Here is a 15,288-nt window from a genome sequence, read left to right on the forward strand (position 1 = left end):
GATTCCCTTGGCGAGAATCGATCGACTCGCGTAAAGCTTGAAATCCACTCGAGTTGAACGTCCAGAATGCCATTTTAAATAAGCTCCGTTAGAGCGTACCCTTTCACGAACGGTCGCTTTCACGTACGATGGAAAATTTGGACGCACCTTTTGCTCGTTACTTTTTTCACGTTGGATTCGATCGGGCATCGATCGGTAACCGTTTCGAACGCGACAGCTTTTACCATTTATCAGGAGTAAATCTATCTTACGTAAATTATTAAAACAACAGAGAAGTCAACGGTTCGAAGGATACCGAGAGACTGAGCGACTCGGACAAAAGCGGAGAAGTGGAGGAAGAGGAGGAGGAAACGAGCCAAAGGCTCGTCATCAACGCTAGCGTCCTTTACAATAATACGTGACGCACGAACGAAACAGAAGAATCGTTGTTGGTTTCGGTGTGTTTGCATCGATGTAACGATACCGAGAGAGTCTACCGTAATGGGAGTGGCCTTCCGGGTAAAACCGGATGTCAGCCAAAGTTCATTACGGGCTTTGAATCGACTACGAAAGCGAGATTCGTTTCTCTACGAGCGTTTATGAGAGCGCGGAGCGCAAAACGCGTTGGAATGGTTGAAATTAACCGCCGGCAGGAAGAGCTTGAACTTACTTTCGACGTCTGCTCCCCTTTGGAACGAGATTATTACAAGGATCTTCTCTTCCTTTTCTACGGACTCGAATCGATGCAAAAGTAAGAAAAAAAAAATAAATAAGGAAGGAACAGGAAAGAAGAGGAAATAGAGGAAGAAAAGAAGAAGAGAAAAAGAAAAAGCGTATCTTCATTTTCTTCCTGCTCGCTGTAACTAATTCGCAAGGATAGGCATCGACGTTCCGTTTAGCGCGGGCTAAATTTCATTCGAGCATCCTCGGTTCTTCATCTTCGTAGGACCGTTCCCTTTCGTCCTTTACAAGGAACCACTCTTATCCACTTTTATACGTATGTGTTAACGATTCAATCGGGAAGATCGAAGAAACTAAAGAGATTGAATGGGTTTCCGCGCGTTACGAAATTTTCTTTTCTTTTCTTTTTTTTTTTTTTTTCTTTTTTCTTCTTTCACCTCACATACTTTTTCCGGTTCCTGCCAATTAATTCGAGAACAAGCGGCTACGTTTTGTATCGTGGATCAAAAGAAACTCTCGTTTATTCGTTTGGTCCACACTTCGTTAGCTTTAACGTTGTTTTATCGTTGGACTGCTCCGGAAAACGATAACAGAGTTGCTCGCGGATCGATGGACCATAGGTGCCGACGCGTGGAAATCGGAAGAGTGGAGTATTGCATTTACGTGTGTACGTACATACATCATATCTATGTATATTTACTCGTATATACGTCGGTACGCGTATGGGCGAAAGGAAAAGGAACGGACACAAAAGAGAGAGAGAGAGAGAGAGAGAGAAGCAGGCCTGCGAAAAGTGGCAACAACCATCGGCAAAGGCAACGAAGATAGAACTCATAATAGGTTCGTATGGACATTACGGGCACGGTTAGAGACTTTGCAACAATAGATCGAACGAGCTTGTACTGCCAGCAGGAAACGCTTCCCATCTGATTTACGAAAGAGCATACATACGCGTCTCTTTCTCCCCCTTCCATTTTTTCTCCTCGTACACACGTTCCTCGACTCTGTACGTACGGATAGATACACTTACGCGTTTGCGCCGTTTCGTATGTCACGAGCAACGAACGTGTTACGAAGCGAATCGCCCTAGAAGCACGTTTCTTTGCCACCTGTATTTCAAAACGAAAAAGGGATAGTCGGTTTTCATTGTTTGTCGGCATCGCTTCTCTCTTTCTCTCCCTCTCTCTCCGTTGTTTTCTATTTTTCTTTCTTTTTCGAAAATAGTCGTTTCGACGAGTTGTCACCATTTGAATAAACCAAAGTTTATAAAAATCACGAGTTTGTTCCATTTACGCGAATGTACATATGTACGTTACACGCGTTATACAACTCTTGGTCGACGCGTACCAGGATCGTTCGTCCTAGTTTTATTCATGAAATCTTTAACACAACGATCGACGAGAGAGAATAATAATAATTGTTTGAAATTGGAGTACGATATAGGAGAAAGGCACTATCCAAACGTAACGACTTTGCAAAGAGATACGGAGAAAGGAATGGGAGAAATAACGATAGGCAGGGAGAAATTTCAAACAAACCCTCGTACGCATTTCTATCTCGATACTAAACGAAACGACAGATTGTAATTACATGTACCGAGGCGATAATAGTAAAACCGCAGAACGATTTCAGAATCCAGTCGTTGTAAACGTACTAGACTGCGGCGTGTTTCGAGCTTAATTTCGTATCGTATCGCTGCTAGGAACGCGTAATCGAAAGAACGATAAGGTATAATGCATTAACGTTTCCCTTACTGCGCCTTACACAATTAAGCGCGATTATCGTTTCTCGTTTCAATTTCATTGAGAGAATGCGACTTTAAGTAGCGCGTTCTGTATCGTTGTTTCAATCAATCGTCTCTCTCTCTCTCTCTCTCTCTCTCTCTCTCTTTCTCTGTGATAATTCGTTCAACGAGGTCACTTTGAATGATATAGACTGATAACTGTAATCGCTGATCAGGAATTAGTCGATTTAGTCGTTGCGATTTTCTCGTTGATCCCCCGTCGATACAAAAAATTTCAATCTCCCTTGAAATTCCACTCGATTCGCGATCTCGATCTCGTGTATTCGTAGCAAGAGTATGAGAGAGAGAGAGAGAAAGAGAGAAATAGAGGGGAAAGAAATAGAGCGTCGTGAAGCGATTCTTCGCGTATTCCCTTCGTATCTACTTTGCAGTCAATCTACTTTGCGAAGGGCCCGACTACCTACGTACTTCCTTCCTTTGTGACTTTGCTTCGAAATCTCGAACGAGAAGTTGCGGCTCGAGATAGGCGATCGAAAGGCAGAATTTTTAAGTGCGAACTTGGCGAAATGAATAATACATGACGGGAGAACGGGAGAGAGAGAGAGAGAGGGAAAGATATGACGAGGAGATGGTTCGATCTAGCAGACACGTTCGATGCTCCCGACAAATACGTCGAATTTTCCAAAGACCTTCGAACGTCTCCTCGACCATTTATAAAATCAATGAGGGTGAAACAAAATTAACGGACTTTGCTAGTGGCACCAAACTCGAGTTCATTAAGCGGAGGTACAAGGACGTTGACGTTGCGACATCGAACCCACTTAATTACTTAAAATCGAGCAAGCGATCGATAACGACTTTGTAAATTTTCTAATAAAGCGCTCGTAGACGATAGGACGAAGGCAATGATGTAAGCAACGCACTTGTTCTACGTTACGTACGAATATTTCGTCGAAAGGTCGACCGACTCGTTTCGAAAAGACGCTTTGCTTCGATTCGACGATATGCGCCGCTCGATCGTTCGCATCGGTCCACGTTTACTCTCGTACGCAAGTAGAAAGATGGACGGATAGACGAAGAGAAAGAGCGGATGACCGGACGACCAAGTGGAAGTTGAAATTGAAGTAATTAAAATCGGAGCATTCGACGGGGCCCATAAAGTTGGCTATTGTCGGTCTCGGAAGCGTGTGCCTTGTTAAATTTCTCGCTCGAGCGCAAGTCTTCGTTCCAAGCGAAGCGAAACGAACGGGCGATGACCAATGCGCCGATACTCTCTTCCCTTCTCCCTCTCGTACCTCATTCGACTTCGTTCTCCATGCTCGTCCTCTTTTCTCGTTGCACGGTCCCTTTGTGCTTTCTTTCGGAGTCTCCATTTCGCCGCCCTTTCGTTCTCTTCTTCTCTCTTCTGCGCCGCCAAGTGAGAGAGAGAGAGAGAGAGAGAGAGAGAGAGAGAGAGAGAGAGAGAGAGAGAGAGAGAGAGAGAGAGAGAGAGAGAGAGAAAAGGCCGCTGGCCTCGTGGGAAATTCCTGGGAAAGAAAGAATAAAGAGCTGCGCGAATAACGAATAGCCGAGCACGCAGGCAAACGTACGGCGACGCTCTTTTTTCATCTTTTTAGCTCAATTAACGCGAGGGAAAGGATTGAACGTGGCGGAGGAACGTCGAGGGCTGTCTTTGCGGTGAGCGCCTAGATTTTTCCACGTGTTTGCGCGTAACAACGACGAAGGAACAGCGAGCGGAACACATCCTTCTCCTTCGTCTCGAACCTTTTCGTTTCGGCGTTTTATCATATTTCGGCAAGAGCCTCTATTTTTCACAAGATTACTTTCGTCCTTCAACAAATCGTCCAAGTTTTATACCCATTACCCTCTTCTATATCGTCTCGTGGAAAGTTTAAAAAATTTTGAAAATCTTTATTCTCGAGTTGGTAGCACGAATAAGAAGCGTGCGACATCGATTCGATGCTCGTTATCACGAAATTATTTGCTAGGAGAGAAACGAAACCGAGAAGGTGGACGAAGCCTTCCAAAGAGAGAGAGAGAGAGAGAGAGAGAGGGAGAGAGGAAGAAAAGAGTTCTCCTTTCTTCTTTTTTATTTATTTTCTCCTTATTCGCCTCGGGTTTGAAACCAACGATAGAGAGGGCGATATCCCGGACGTGTTTCTGTCGTAAGCAGATGCTGCGAGTCGAGTTTGGCTTTACGTTACGTTTTTTGATATTTCTTACGGTCGGGAGTCCTACGTCATTATCGTCGGCGCGCTTAACGACGATCCATGATAAGTTGCACGTCTAACGTGAAAGATTCTCCGTTAATACCCTTCGACGAACGATTCTCGAGATATATTTAAAGCGTTCGATGGCGACGGAGAGGATCTATGAAAAAAAAAAATAAATAAATAAATAAATAAAAAACGGATAAAAGAAAGCGATAGATCAGTTACACCGACCGCGAGAGAACGTCACCGTTTATGATAGTTTTTGGCGAATAGGCAAATCAACGCTATGGTTTCGCGCTCGTAAACTTTTCGTCCCCGATTCGAGGTACTGCGTTGGCTTTAGGGGTTAACCGTACGCCACATACACGAAACGGGCGTTTGGTATCGTGTCATCGAACGGTATTATTGGTTGGCACGCCTGCTCGTGTTTGCGCGTAGAAAATCCGAGCTAAACCGTTGATTACACGGTATCCCATCCAGAGACATTTTCTTCGTTGTATTGTAAATCGATTAGATATCTCCAAACGTTAAGTGATCCGACATAAATTTACGTTCGGTGTTGTCGTGCGCTGACGTCGAGAGATTCGTCCTTACATCTCCGCGTGTCTTTTCTTGACGAACTTTCGGACGTCTTTCGGAAGTACGGCACGTTTGAATACTTTAGGTGGGCTAACCTACAATCGTTAAAAGAAATATCATCGATCGTTCGATCGCAGGAACGAAAAAGTAGGAAACGATATAAATGACGCTAGTCGATCGAGCGAGATACCTCCGGGTGCCTGTGTAACCACTTTACGAAAGCTTGCACGCTCTCCAAATGAGTTATCCCGTTCCAAACTATGTCCATCGTTTCGAGTTCTCGAGGCACGTTTTTACATTCGAGCCACCTTTCTCGAACGCGATTGGTAGGCGGTACGAACAACAGATCGATCGGCATCGACGTGCCAAATGCCAAGGTGCGTTTGGGTCTGCTTTCAGCCTTGGCATCCCTCTCGAGTTGTTTCCTCGTCGTTGCCAATACGCTCGCCTCGTGACACATTCTCGCCAATGCCACGTCCGTCGGAACGGTAGCCATCTCTTTCACATTGACCTGTTCAAAGATATATCCGATTATCGTACGATTTTTATACATCCTAATACCGTCTAACAGAAATCGTCTACTCGCTTGAGTCGTTTTACACGCGTCCGCTGAAAAACTAATTTCGAACATGTCCTTGAGAATCCTCTCGTCGATGCCTCTTTCGAAGCCTCCTAAGCTCCTCAACCAATCGCAAAATTCCTTACATATGTCCGTGGTAATCTTGTCGGCCCTCATGCGAAGAGTGGCTTGCGGATCGTAGCCCTTTAAGTCGAATTCCGTCAAGGGACGCCAAACGACAGCCTGGGACAACAAAGCGCGAACGTCGGATAAGGGAAATAAGGTCGGAAAAAGATGCGTTCGACTCTTTACCTTGCGTCTCTCTTTCCGCAGGAAAAGTCCGTAAGGATTGTATCGGGTCGTCTCGATCGTTTCGGACGAGATCGCGCTGTCCCTCGAAGACGGCGGATGTACCTAGCAATTGGAAAGGAATCGTTCTCGTCTCGTCTCGGAAAAAGAAAATCCGTAACGTCAATTTCGAAGGGAAAGATCGTCGCTGCGTTCTCGACAAAGTGATTATCGAGCCGCGAGCGATCGCTGTTAATCGCTCGATTGGGTGGGTATGACGTAGCGCTACGTCACGCCGCTCCTATAGCTTTTGCATTATTTACACCGTTCTAGCTTAACCGTGTAATACTCCGATATAGCGTCTTTCTCCTTTTCTATTAGACGATACAGATCTATTTATTACGTACGTACGATTAGATCGTCCAGAATATCCGGAAGCGAATCCGATTTGTCGGATGGTTTCTTCGCCGGTTTGAGTTTCTCGTGAATGGAGGAGAACCTCGGGTGGTATTCGGGTATTCCCAGCAAAGGTGCGATCAGATTGTAAGAATCGAGGGGTAGGATGCTCCTTAATCGCTGACAGGTCAACAACGGTCGCTGTTTCGAGGAAAATATCAGGTCAGACGGGAACTTGTCAGGATTCGAATAACGTCTCGATTCTACCAATAATTTCACCAAGCGTTTCGCTACGTTATCGCGCCTCCTATCTCGCTTATCGCTCGACTCTGATATTCGATTTAAAAACATGTCGCAAAGAGCGGACAACGCGAACGTCGGCGATGCCTCACGTTCCTCCAAATCTCTTAACGTCTCCTCGATCTCCCCTTTCGAAAACAAACAACGAAACGGTCCGTCCTCGGCCAACGAGCACAAGCCCGGCGGCGACGCTAGCTCCGTACCTTTCGTAGAATCCCTTAAAATCCGCTCGAAATCTCTACAACTGGAGCTCCTCGCGAACAGAGATTTTTCCTTCGCTTCGTTGACTTCGACATCGGTGATCAGATTCTCCGAAACCGATTCGACTTTGGTCAATTTTTTAACCCGCTTCGAATCACCCTGCTCCTTCCCTCTCTTCGTATCCGTCAGGGTCGCCTTTTGGCCCGTTCCTTTCGACGCGATCTCGCGACTCTTCCCGTCGGCCACGATCTTCGGCGATTCGGTCGATTCGTCGAGAGCCACGCGTGCTTGCACGCTCGTCGACTTTCTCGATCTCAACGCTCTGAGAGGCTCCAAGGTGTGAGACAAAATGGTCGGTGCGTGACAGGCCGGTCTGTGCTTCGATTTCGTCGACGAATACTCGATCAAATCGACGCTCGAGTCGTCCTCGTCCGAATCAGAGGTACCTCTCGACGACGCGGAGATGGATTTGAAAGCGATCCTCTTACCTTCTGGACACGTTGATTCCAATTCCGGAACTGGCAGGCGTCCTTCCGTCTCCGTAACTCGATCGACGGACGTCTTCCCTCTTTCGGCTCCTTCTTCTGCACTCGGCAAGCCCAATTTCTTTTCCTCCGCGATATCGCTGCATTCGCCGCTACGCTCCATCGCGAATCCAACCTTCTCGCGCGCGCCGAAATCACTCCGATTTCGTTCGTCTTCGAACTCGTCGGAACTAACGTCGCCATTGCTCTCGCGCTCGACGGATACGTCTCGCCGATGCTGCTTCCCCTCTTCCTCCCGGCCCTTCCTCCTCTCGTACGCGTCCTTTCTCGAGGACGCGCCGATCTCCTCGAGGGATTTATATAAACACGAGAGACATCGATCGCGTTTCTTTCGTGGAAAATGCGACATCTTTGGTAATCCGTTTAGAAAATCCGCCGTTAGACTCGTACGCGGCGAATCGTCTCCGACATCTTCTTCGACGCGATCGAAACTAAATAGCGGTTTCAACGAGATCGAGGAAACGTTTATAAACTCTTTTTCATATTTCTCCGAACGCCCCTTTCTTGCGACCTTCTTCGTCGTTTTGTTTACTTCCCGATTCGCGGAACGCGAATGTTTCGTCACGCGTTTCAAGGCTTCGCGAGCAGATCGAACGAAATATTTTGAAAAGTCGTCGTCGGTCGAGGATCCTTTGTTTCCTTCGGTACGTTTCTTTAGCGCGCATATCGGGTAATTGGACTTATTTTCTAAATCCGAGTTAACGTCGATGTCGTCGAAAGTAAAAGCTTCTCGATCGTCGGGCGATTCGATCTTATCGACGAGTTTCCCGATCGATTCTAAGTAGTTTTTATTCGCGGCCTTTAAAAGAGTCTCGTCGGTTCGACTCCTCGACGACTTCTCGCCATTCGGGCGATCGTTTTCGCGAAAGGAAGGATCTTCTCTCGAACGAGTTTCGTCAACTTTCGCCTGCTCCCTCGAAGCATTACGAACGTTTACACGAACAAGAGAGGAAAATTCTTTTCGAAACGATATATCTTCGGCAAGAGCTCTCTTGCGCTCCTCTTTGCGCGTACTAAATGTTTTAGTAGGTCGTTTCGATGGCGCAGGAGGAAGGACCGTAACCACGGGCTCTCTAATATTCGCGAAATCGTTCTCTTCGGTAAACGAGCTTAACCTATAAGATGGAACATTCGTTAAGGATTCTACGAGAGGTTTTCTTTCGTTACCAATCGATTCGTCGATATTATTCGCGTCTACGTTATTACGAATCCCACGACACAAAGTTCGAGGATATCTTTGGACCGAAGGGAAACGGGTTAAGTTTGGATGGGAATCTCTTACTATCAGATTTTTCTCTTTCTCGCGAACGTATTGCCGCCAATAATCTTCGTCCGACGTGATTTCACGTTCCCACCTGTAATACCGAGGAGGTTAAAGAATCGTTCGTTCCTAACGATTAAAACGTAGCTTGTACGTACTTTGTTCTCGGAACGGATTTTATCTTCTTCGTGGAGTAACAATACGACCTCGGCTTCCATTTCGATCGATCGCACATACCGACGATAAAAAGTACACCTTGTTTCGTCGCAACGTTTATTTATAATTATCGCAGCGTGCACGCTCGAATGATTTTTCTTCGACCTACTCCTCGACGCGTCAATTTAGTAGCGACCGAAGTTTATACCGAAAAATAACTTTGAAAGAGTTTATCGATCAAACGAAGGTGGCCCTACGTTGATTCGCTCTTTCCTTGCTTCGCTCTCTCAAAGAGGTCACTTTCTTTTCAAGATTACGAAGAAAACGTTTCGTCTTCGCAGTTTCTACGTTGCCGAAAGTCGACCTGGTCGGTAACGTCCCCATCGATTTTTTTGGCGAGTCGCTTCTCGACAGTCGGTTAACTCTCGACGATCGTACGTCGGTGCATGGTTCAAAGCGTCGGTGCAATCGCAGTTACAAAGTTATCCGAAGCGATCGTCAGAGGCGTTACGGTAGTTCTCGAAAAAAGGCGACACGTTGTGAAAGTCGTAACGGTTCTTTGCTCGTTCTTCTCGAATTTAACGCGGATTCCGTCCAAGTCGCAAAAGGATAAATTTACGTGGCTTCGTTGAATACTCTTCGTCAAAGATCTACGATAATTGCAAGTACGTCATCTCTCTCTATGTCTCTCTTTTTCATAGCAAATATCTTCATATCTCTCTCTCTCTCTCTCTCTCTCTTTCTCAAACATACGAGTTATTAGATGAGGCGTCGAATACCATCGTAAAGACAATTTACGCGCATCTGGACGAGGTAAGAAAGGTTCGTAAAGAAAAGTTAGCGACATCGAGTATATCGTTCGAAAGAAGCGAACAAAACAAAAGTCGAAAGGATTCAACCGGATTCGTAAATGTTGCTCGTCGTCGACGTAGCTCTCGTCGCTCGCACGCTTCAACGATTTTAGTCGAGCTGACGATAATGGCGGGAATAGTCGTTGGTAGAATAGACGCCGGTGTGTAGTCGCCATCTTTCTTCCGGAGTCTCAGCTGCCGCCACTTCCTGTCGACCGGACTGCGTCGTCGTTTCGTTCGTCGTCTCCTTCTCCGTCGTCGACGTCTCATTCGCTACTCGACGGAAGGGACAATGAGACGAAAATAATTGCTCGTCGTGGAAGGTTTCCGCATTGAAACTGCACGAACGCCGGAGTCGTTGCTCCTTCTCAAAAGGATATACACTTTGCGATTTTCTCTCTCGAGCGATCAACGATTCTCCTACTTTTCTTTCTCTCCGCGATAAAAAGCTATCTTTTTTTCCCTCTTCCTTCCTTCCTTCCTTCCTTCCTTCCTTTCTTTCTTTCTTTCTTTCTTTCTTTCTTTCTTTCGATTCTCCTCTAATTTCGCACAGCGCGTTCTTTGCGCGTATTTAAAAACGTACTTTATTTGGAAATTTTACGGATGGTTGTTTCATCTCGACATATTTTTTTCTACGGCTTATCGAACTTGAACGATAACGACTACTCGAAATTGAAAGTAACGAAGAAATCGAACGATGATCGGGACGCGCGTTCGTATCTTTTTTCCCCACGCGTATTCATAGTTTTCATTCGTATATTTAATTTTTATTCCCCTTTTATTCTTTGCACGTTTATGTCTATAAATATCATCGCCGAGGCAAGCGATGACACAGGGTGATAAACGATTGAACTAATAATATTCATGAAAATGAATCTACTCGCGTTCGTTCCGAGCGTAATATTTCCATTTATATCGTACAATATGGTGTGTATGTATCTAGTACTTTTACTTATCGGTGGTAAATTCAAATTATTTTATACGTCAAATGACTTTATTCATAGCGCACAAATATCAATATTCTGTCGGAGAATTTCCTGTAATTTATGTTTCTTTTTTGATTTATTTATTCGCCCGACGATTTCACGATCGACGATCGGAATATTATTATATACGATCGCGTTCGAGCTTCGATCGAGTCTTTTCATGTCCATTGCTAAATTTTCAATGCACTCTCCGTCTTAACGAATTTCGTTTATTCGATAAGAGCTCGTAAAACGAGTATGACAATGCGCCTGACGTTCGAAACGACGTAAGCTTTCGGTCGATATTATTAAAGTAATGGATACAAGCTGGAAGCTATTAAAATCGCGTTATATGAAAAAGACGATCGAAAGTAAAACGAAAAGAATAACGGGAGGAGAAAAAGAAAGGAGGAAAAAGGAATGTGTAGTGGAAAAAAAAAGAACGCGTTAGAACGAACCGAGGAGATAAGGCGCAACAGGTCGAACGTGGCATAAATAAAATTACAAAGGAGCGTACGTGAACGATCGATAGGGAGATGCCGATTCGCTATACTTCGATCGTCGTCTCTGCATTTTTCTTCTTATGCTACTTCCATTCCTCTTGCTTTTTCTTCATATTTCTCACGCTGGTTCTTATAAAGCACCCTTCGAATTCCTTCGGACAGAGCTTAGATTTCCTTGAATTTGAAAAATTTATATATTAGACGGTAAAAACTTTCTTTCGCGTTACTCCTAAATGAAACACGAAACTAAAAAGGGAGAAAAGAACGATACAAAAGAGATACTTCTCTCTTGCGTGCGTTATATTATTTGTGTACTCTCTTTATAGTCTCTTAGTATACTCGGTCAATTACAACGAGCGATCGAATATCAATCAAACACATCCCTCTCTCGTCTCGCGCGATCGACCCTGTGGAATTATGGGCGGAAAAAGGGAAGAGAGGTGAGGAGGGAGCCATCGGAAACGTACGTGTATGTGTGTGTGAGAGAGAGAGCAGAAAACGAAATTGCAAACGGGATCGAAAGGTATTGTTAGGACTTTTTACGTGAGACTTAATTAAATGAGATTTACAATACCCGATAGGAAAGAACGTAATAGGTTAACGCGTTGGTTTCGGGTCAATCGGTTTACAATGAATGCCGTACGAAAAGCTTGAAATAATTCCTTCGAAAATAACTCATTCGTCCGTCCGCTTAAAGTCGTTCGATCGAAAATCGATAACATTTAGCAAGCGAAAGAGGATTGTATTTCTTTCGACGTTGATAGAAAGACAAAAAGAGACGGACCAAAGTATGTTTCATGTTTCCGAAATTCTAATCCATTGCGCGCCGGAGTCTTTGATCTCTGTTACGTTCAATGAAAGCGCACTGAGGGGAATGCGTTGGAACGAGTAATTCGTGGCTCGACAAAGTTTGACAGTTCGCTAAAAAGTTCTCTCTCTCTCTCTCTTCGTAGAAGTGGGAGTAGTAAAGGGAGTTTGGTCGACAGTCGTGAGAATGCGTTAGAGATCGTCTCTCTCTTTCTCTCTCTCTCTGTCTCCGTCTTACTCTTACTGCGCATTTATACGTATGTGTGTCTTGGTGCAGTAAGTACCTGTCGTGTCAGGTCTGCATCCTTCGCACACCCTTGATACCTCCGAGTCTTTTCTCTCTCTCTCTCTCTCTTTCCACGCTATTCGAGAATTGTTCCTTCTTGTAGGATTCTCTGTGTATCCCGAGACGTTCGTTGTATGCATCGCTTATAAATGTGTGCGCTCGGTTAGGTGTCTCCGGCGTCTCTGGCGGTCCGCGTTCGAAGCACAAGCGGAGACTCCAGGAATATTTGAGCAGCGAATGTCTAAACAGCATCGGATATCAGAACTGCTCCGATGTTGTTTCAACGCCGACTCCGACATACCTAAAGTTGCTGTTAATTGCGTCGACAATGACGACGGCTGTCTCGCGATAAAGCTTTCCCAATCGTTCTCTCTATACGCTCTGTGCCCTTGTCTATTTCTTTCCCTTTTCTTTTCTTCTTAGAATTCAAGGTCGAAGTTACGCGTATCGTTTATCGACGCTTTACAAAGGATAGACGGTATAATAAACATCTTCTCGTTACACTCGACATAAATAAACTCGCCGCTCTCTCATTCCGAGAAACGACCTTTTTGTTATCCTTCTTATGTTTTCAAATATACCTACTTATTATTTTCTATCGAAGAATATAACCTTTTGAAAAGTACGCATTTGTTTATTAAGACAATTATGTCGTAAATAGTGTTTTTCTTTCTACTACGGTATACCACGGTTCTCGGGTTGTCGACTATAAATTCACCGACCGTGCTTCCCTTTATCTTTATTATATCGTTAATCTCAAGCAGAGAAAATTGAAAATTACATGGATAATGGAAGAGACCGCTTTATTTCTCTAAGAAACGTTACTAACACCAGCAAGAGTGGCGTCCTCGCGTATCTACTCGAAAAAAAACTTTCGCGCGTATGCGTGTATATACGTATATGTACATATCGCGCGCACGCACACACACACACACACACACACGCACGCTTGATTCTAATCCAAGAAACATGCTAGACTCGTCGCGACCGTGTACAAATTTTCAAGTAGGCGAAGAAAGAGAGCTAGAGAAAAAACTAATGGATATTCGCGGCACATTCGTAATTCAAAGTTTTCTGCGCTAATGCTAAACCGATTGGACGCTTTGGATTGTACCTAAATAGGAACGTCGGGAAATTGATGTTTCTTGGGGAAAGAGAGCGAGTTTCGTTAGAGCTTAGAAGAGAGCTACGTTCGTTAAATAAATGAAATGTGCAAAAAAAGATCGCAGGTTCTTTTTGCGGTATGACCTTGTTAAACTTCGATAATAGCTTAAATTATTTTCAATAATCGAAACTTGACTCGATATTTCGGATAAAATGTCGCTTTTATTTCCATAAATTGCTCTTACATTTCACGCTCTTCTAATCGATTTTATGATTAATCTTTCTACTTTGTTCTTTTTTTCTCTCGCATTTTATCGAACGAACGCTTTCAAGTCGACGTTAGCGTACCGCTTGAAAAGTCGTAACGACACACAGAAATTATGGAGTGGGTGCGAGCCGGGCAGTAAATCAAGCGTTTTACGTTTGCCCCATGTAAAACGTATGCGATGCGGAACAAGCAGCGAGCATGGAAATCAGTCCTGGCAGATAAATTTTCCCAACCGCGAAATGTAGCAAATTAATGCATGCAACCTACTTACTCAAAAACTAGCGTTACTTTTTTTTTTATATTCCCTGAAGCTTACTACAATAGCCATACGTTCCGTGTCGCTACGACCTCTCGATTTGCAATGCAAAGTCGTAAAAATTTAAGGACTTTCCTCGTTCTCTTTCTCTCTTCTTATACAGAACGCTGCTTCGAAGGCGTTAGATAAAAGTTTACGACTACCGGAGTACGCTTCGTACTGCAGGTTCGATTACGTAGTTAACATAGCGATCGCTACTACCTCTTTAAAATCTTATTTCACCTAGTAGAACGTGGACGGTGCGACGACACACCTATCGGAAAAAGCGGAAGTCTTAGGGGTTAGGTAGATCCGCGAAAGGAAGAAAGGGCCAAAAGAAAGAGCTTGGCGCGTTCGCGAGTGGAAGAGAGCTGGTGAGATTTTTGGTCCGAAAAGGAGCTAGAGAAGCGAAGAGAAGAGGCTGACTGGAGCTCGGAGGGGAGAGGACTCGAATCACAGGAGAATGGACCATCTCCTGTTATCAGCTTGGAGCCAGCCGCCTTCCCAAGCCGACAAATTACTACATCCCCACTATCGCCGTCCTGTTACCGAATCAAAGCCCCACCTATACTCTCGTTCTCTCTCTCTCTCTCTCTCTCCCCCTCCATCTCTACCTCACATCGTCTTTCCCACTCCCGTGCTTGTACGTTAACAATAGTCACCTTCCAGGGCTTCCTTCTTTTGTCCTTTGTATAATTTACAAGCTCGTAAGGCGAGATACGAAGCGATGAATTCTTGGAAAAAGGCAAAAATGAGTATCGTTTGTAAACAAGCGTCGTTCTTTTTTTCTGTTATTTCTCGTTATTGCGTAAACTAGGTTGTCGGTGCCTTTACCAGTATCAACTTGAGGAAGAGACCGGAGATTGTCCGGGGCTGAGGGCGAAGCGACATCGAAACGTATGGCCGCTGATTTATAAGGGAAATAATTTCGCGAAAGCAATTCCTTACGTCTCGAGTACCGTGGAGCTACATGGGTTACATATATCTATATACGGACGAAGGATGTCCGTGCTGCGAGTGGCCGAGATGCGTGGTCGGAAGTAGGATAGCTAGAGAAACACGAAAATACCCGTGCATATGTGCTATATGTTAAAAGCGTAATTAGTTTAATGAACGTATTTAATTTTTTTTTTTTTTTGCGTAAACAACGAGCCGCTTTTCTATAACTCTTCGTTAGATAATTATTTCGAGTACGTCATTAAACTAATCGAATCGAGACCACGAGTCATCGCAAAAATAATAAGGGAGAAGAGACGAGCGGATTAGTTTCGACAAAGGGTCGAACGATGTTATATCTCCACGCTATA

At 44.6% G+C, this 15,288-nt stretch overlaps 2 protein-coding genes across 5 annotated transcripts in view; one reads left to right on the forward strand and one right to left on the reverse strand.

Moving 5' to 3' along the window:
- Nucleotides 1-3,871: 3,871 nt before the first annotated feature.
- LOC122636175 lies at nt 3,872-9,165 on the reverse strand. Its single transcript, XM_043827149.1, has 7 exons — nt 8,905-9,165; nt 8,264-8,840; nt 6,455-8,233; nt 6,068-6,169; nt 5,783-5,998; nt 5,387-5,707; nt 3,872-5,291 (listed from the first exon to the last, which is right to left on the reverse strand). Exons 1-7 carry the CDS (start codon nt 8,979-8,981, stop codon nt 5,208-5,210), a joined length of 3,156 nt encoding a protein of 1,051 aa, XP_043683084.1. The 5' UTR covers nt 8,982-9,165; the 3' UTR covers nt 3,872-5,207.
- A 266-nt stretch (nt 9,166-9,431) lies between these two features.
- LOC122635922 (zeta-sarcoglycan) overlaps nt 9,432-15,288 on the forward strand; it is a 155,844-nt gene continuing 149,987 nt past the window's right edge. For 2 of the 4 annotated variants that reach the window (XM_043826640.1, XM_043826641.1), the window contains exon 1: nt 9,432-9,567. The gene's annotated coding sequence lies outside the window, so the exon portion shown is untranslated. The remainder of the gene's footprint in view (nt 9,568-15,288) is intronic. The other 2 variants (XM_043826639.1, XM_043826638.1) reach the window with 2 other exon arrangements.

This window comes from Vespula pensylvanica, chromosome 20 (genome assembly GCF_014466175.1).
Source record: "Vespula pensylvanica isolate Volc-1 chromosome 20, ASM1446617v1, whole genome shotgun sequence".
In the NCBI taxonomy this organism is placed as follows: Eukaryota; Metazoa; Arthropoda; class Insecta; order Hymenoptera; family Vespidae; genus Vespula; species Vespula pensylvanica.

Excerpts from the sequence above, each read along its gene's own strand:
- LOC122636175 (XM_043827149.1), bottom strand. The coding sequence starts at position 8,981 with ATGTGCGATCGATCGAAATGGAAGCCGAGGTCGTATTGTTACTCCACG. Across the intron at positions 6,170-6,454 it reads ATATTCTGGACGATCTAATC|GTACATCCGCCGTCTTCGAG; the intron begins GTACGTACGTAA and ends TCCAATTGCTAG. Across the intron at positions 5,999-6,067 it reads TGCGGAAAGAGAGACGCAAG|GCTGTCGTTTGGCGTCCCTT; the intron begins GTAAAGAGTCGA and ends TTGTTGTCCCAG.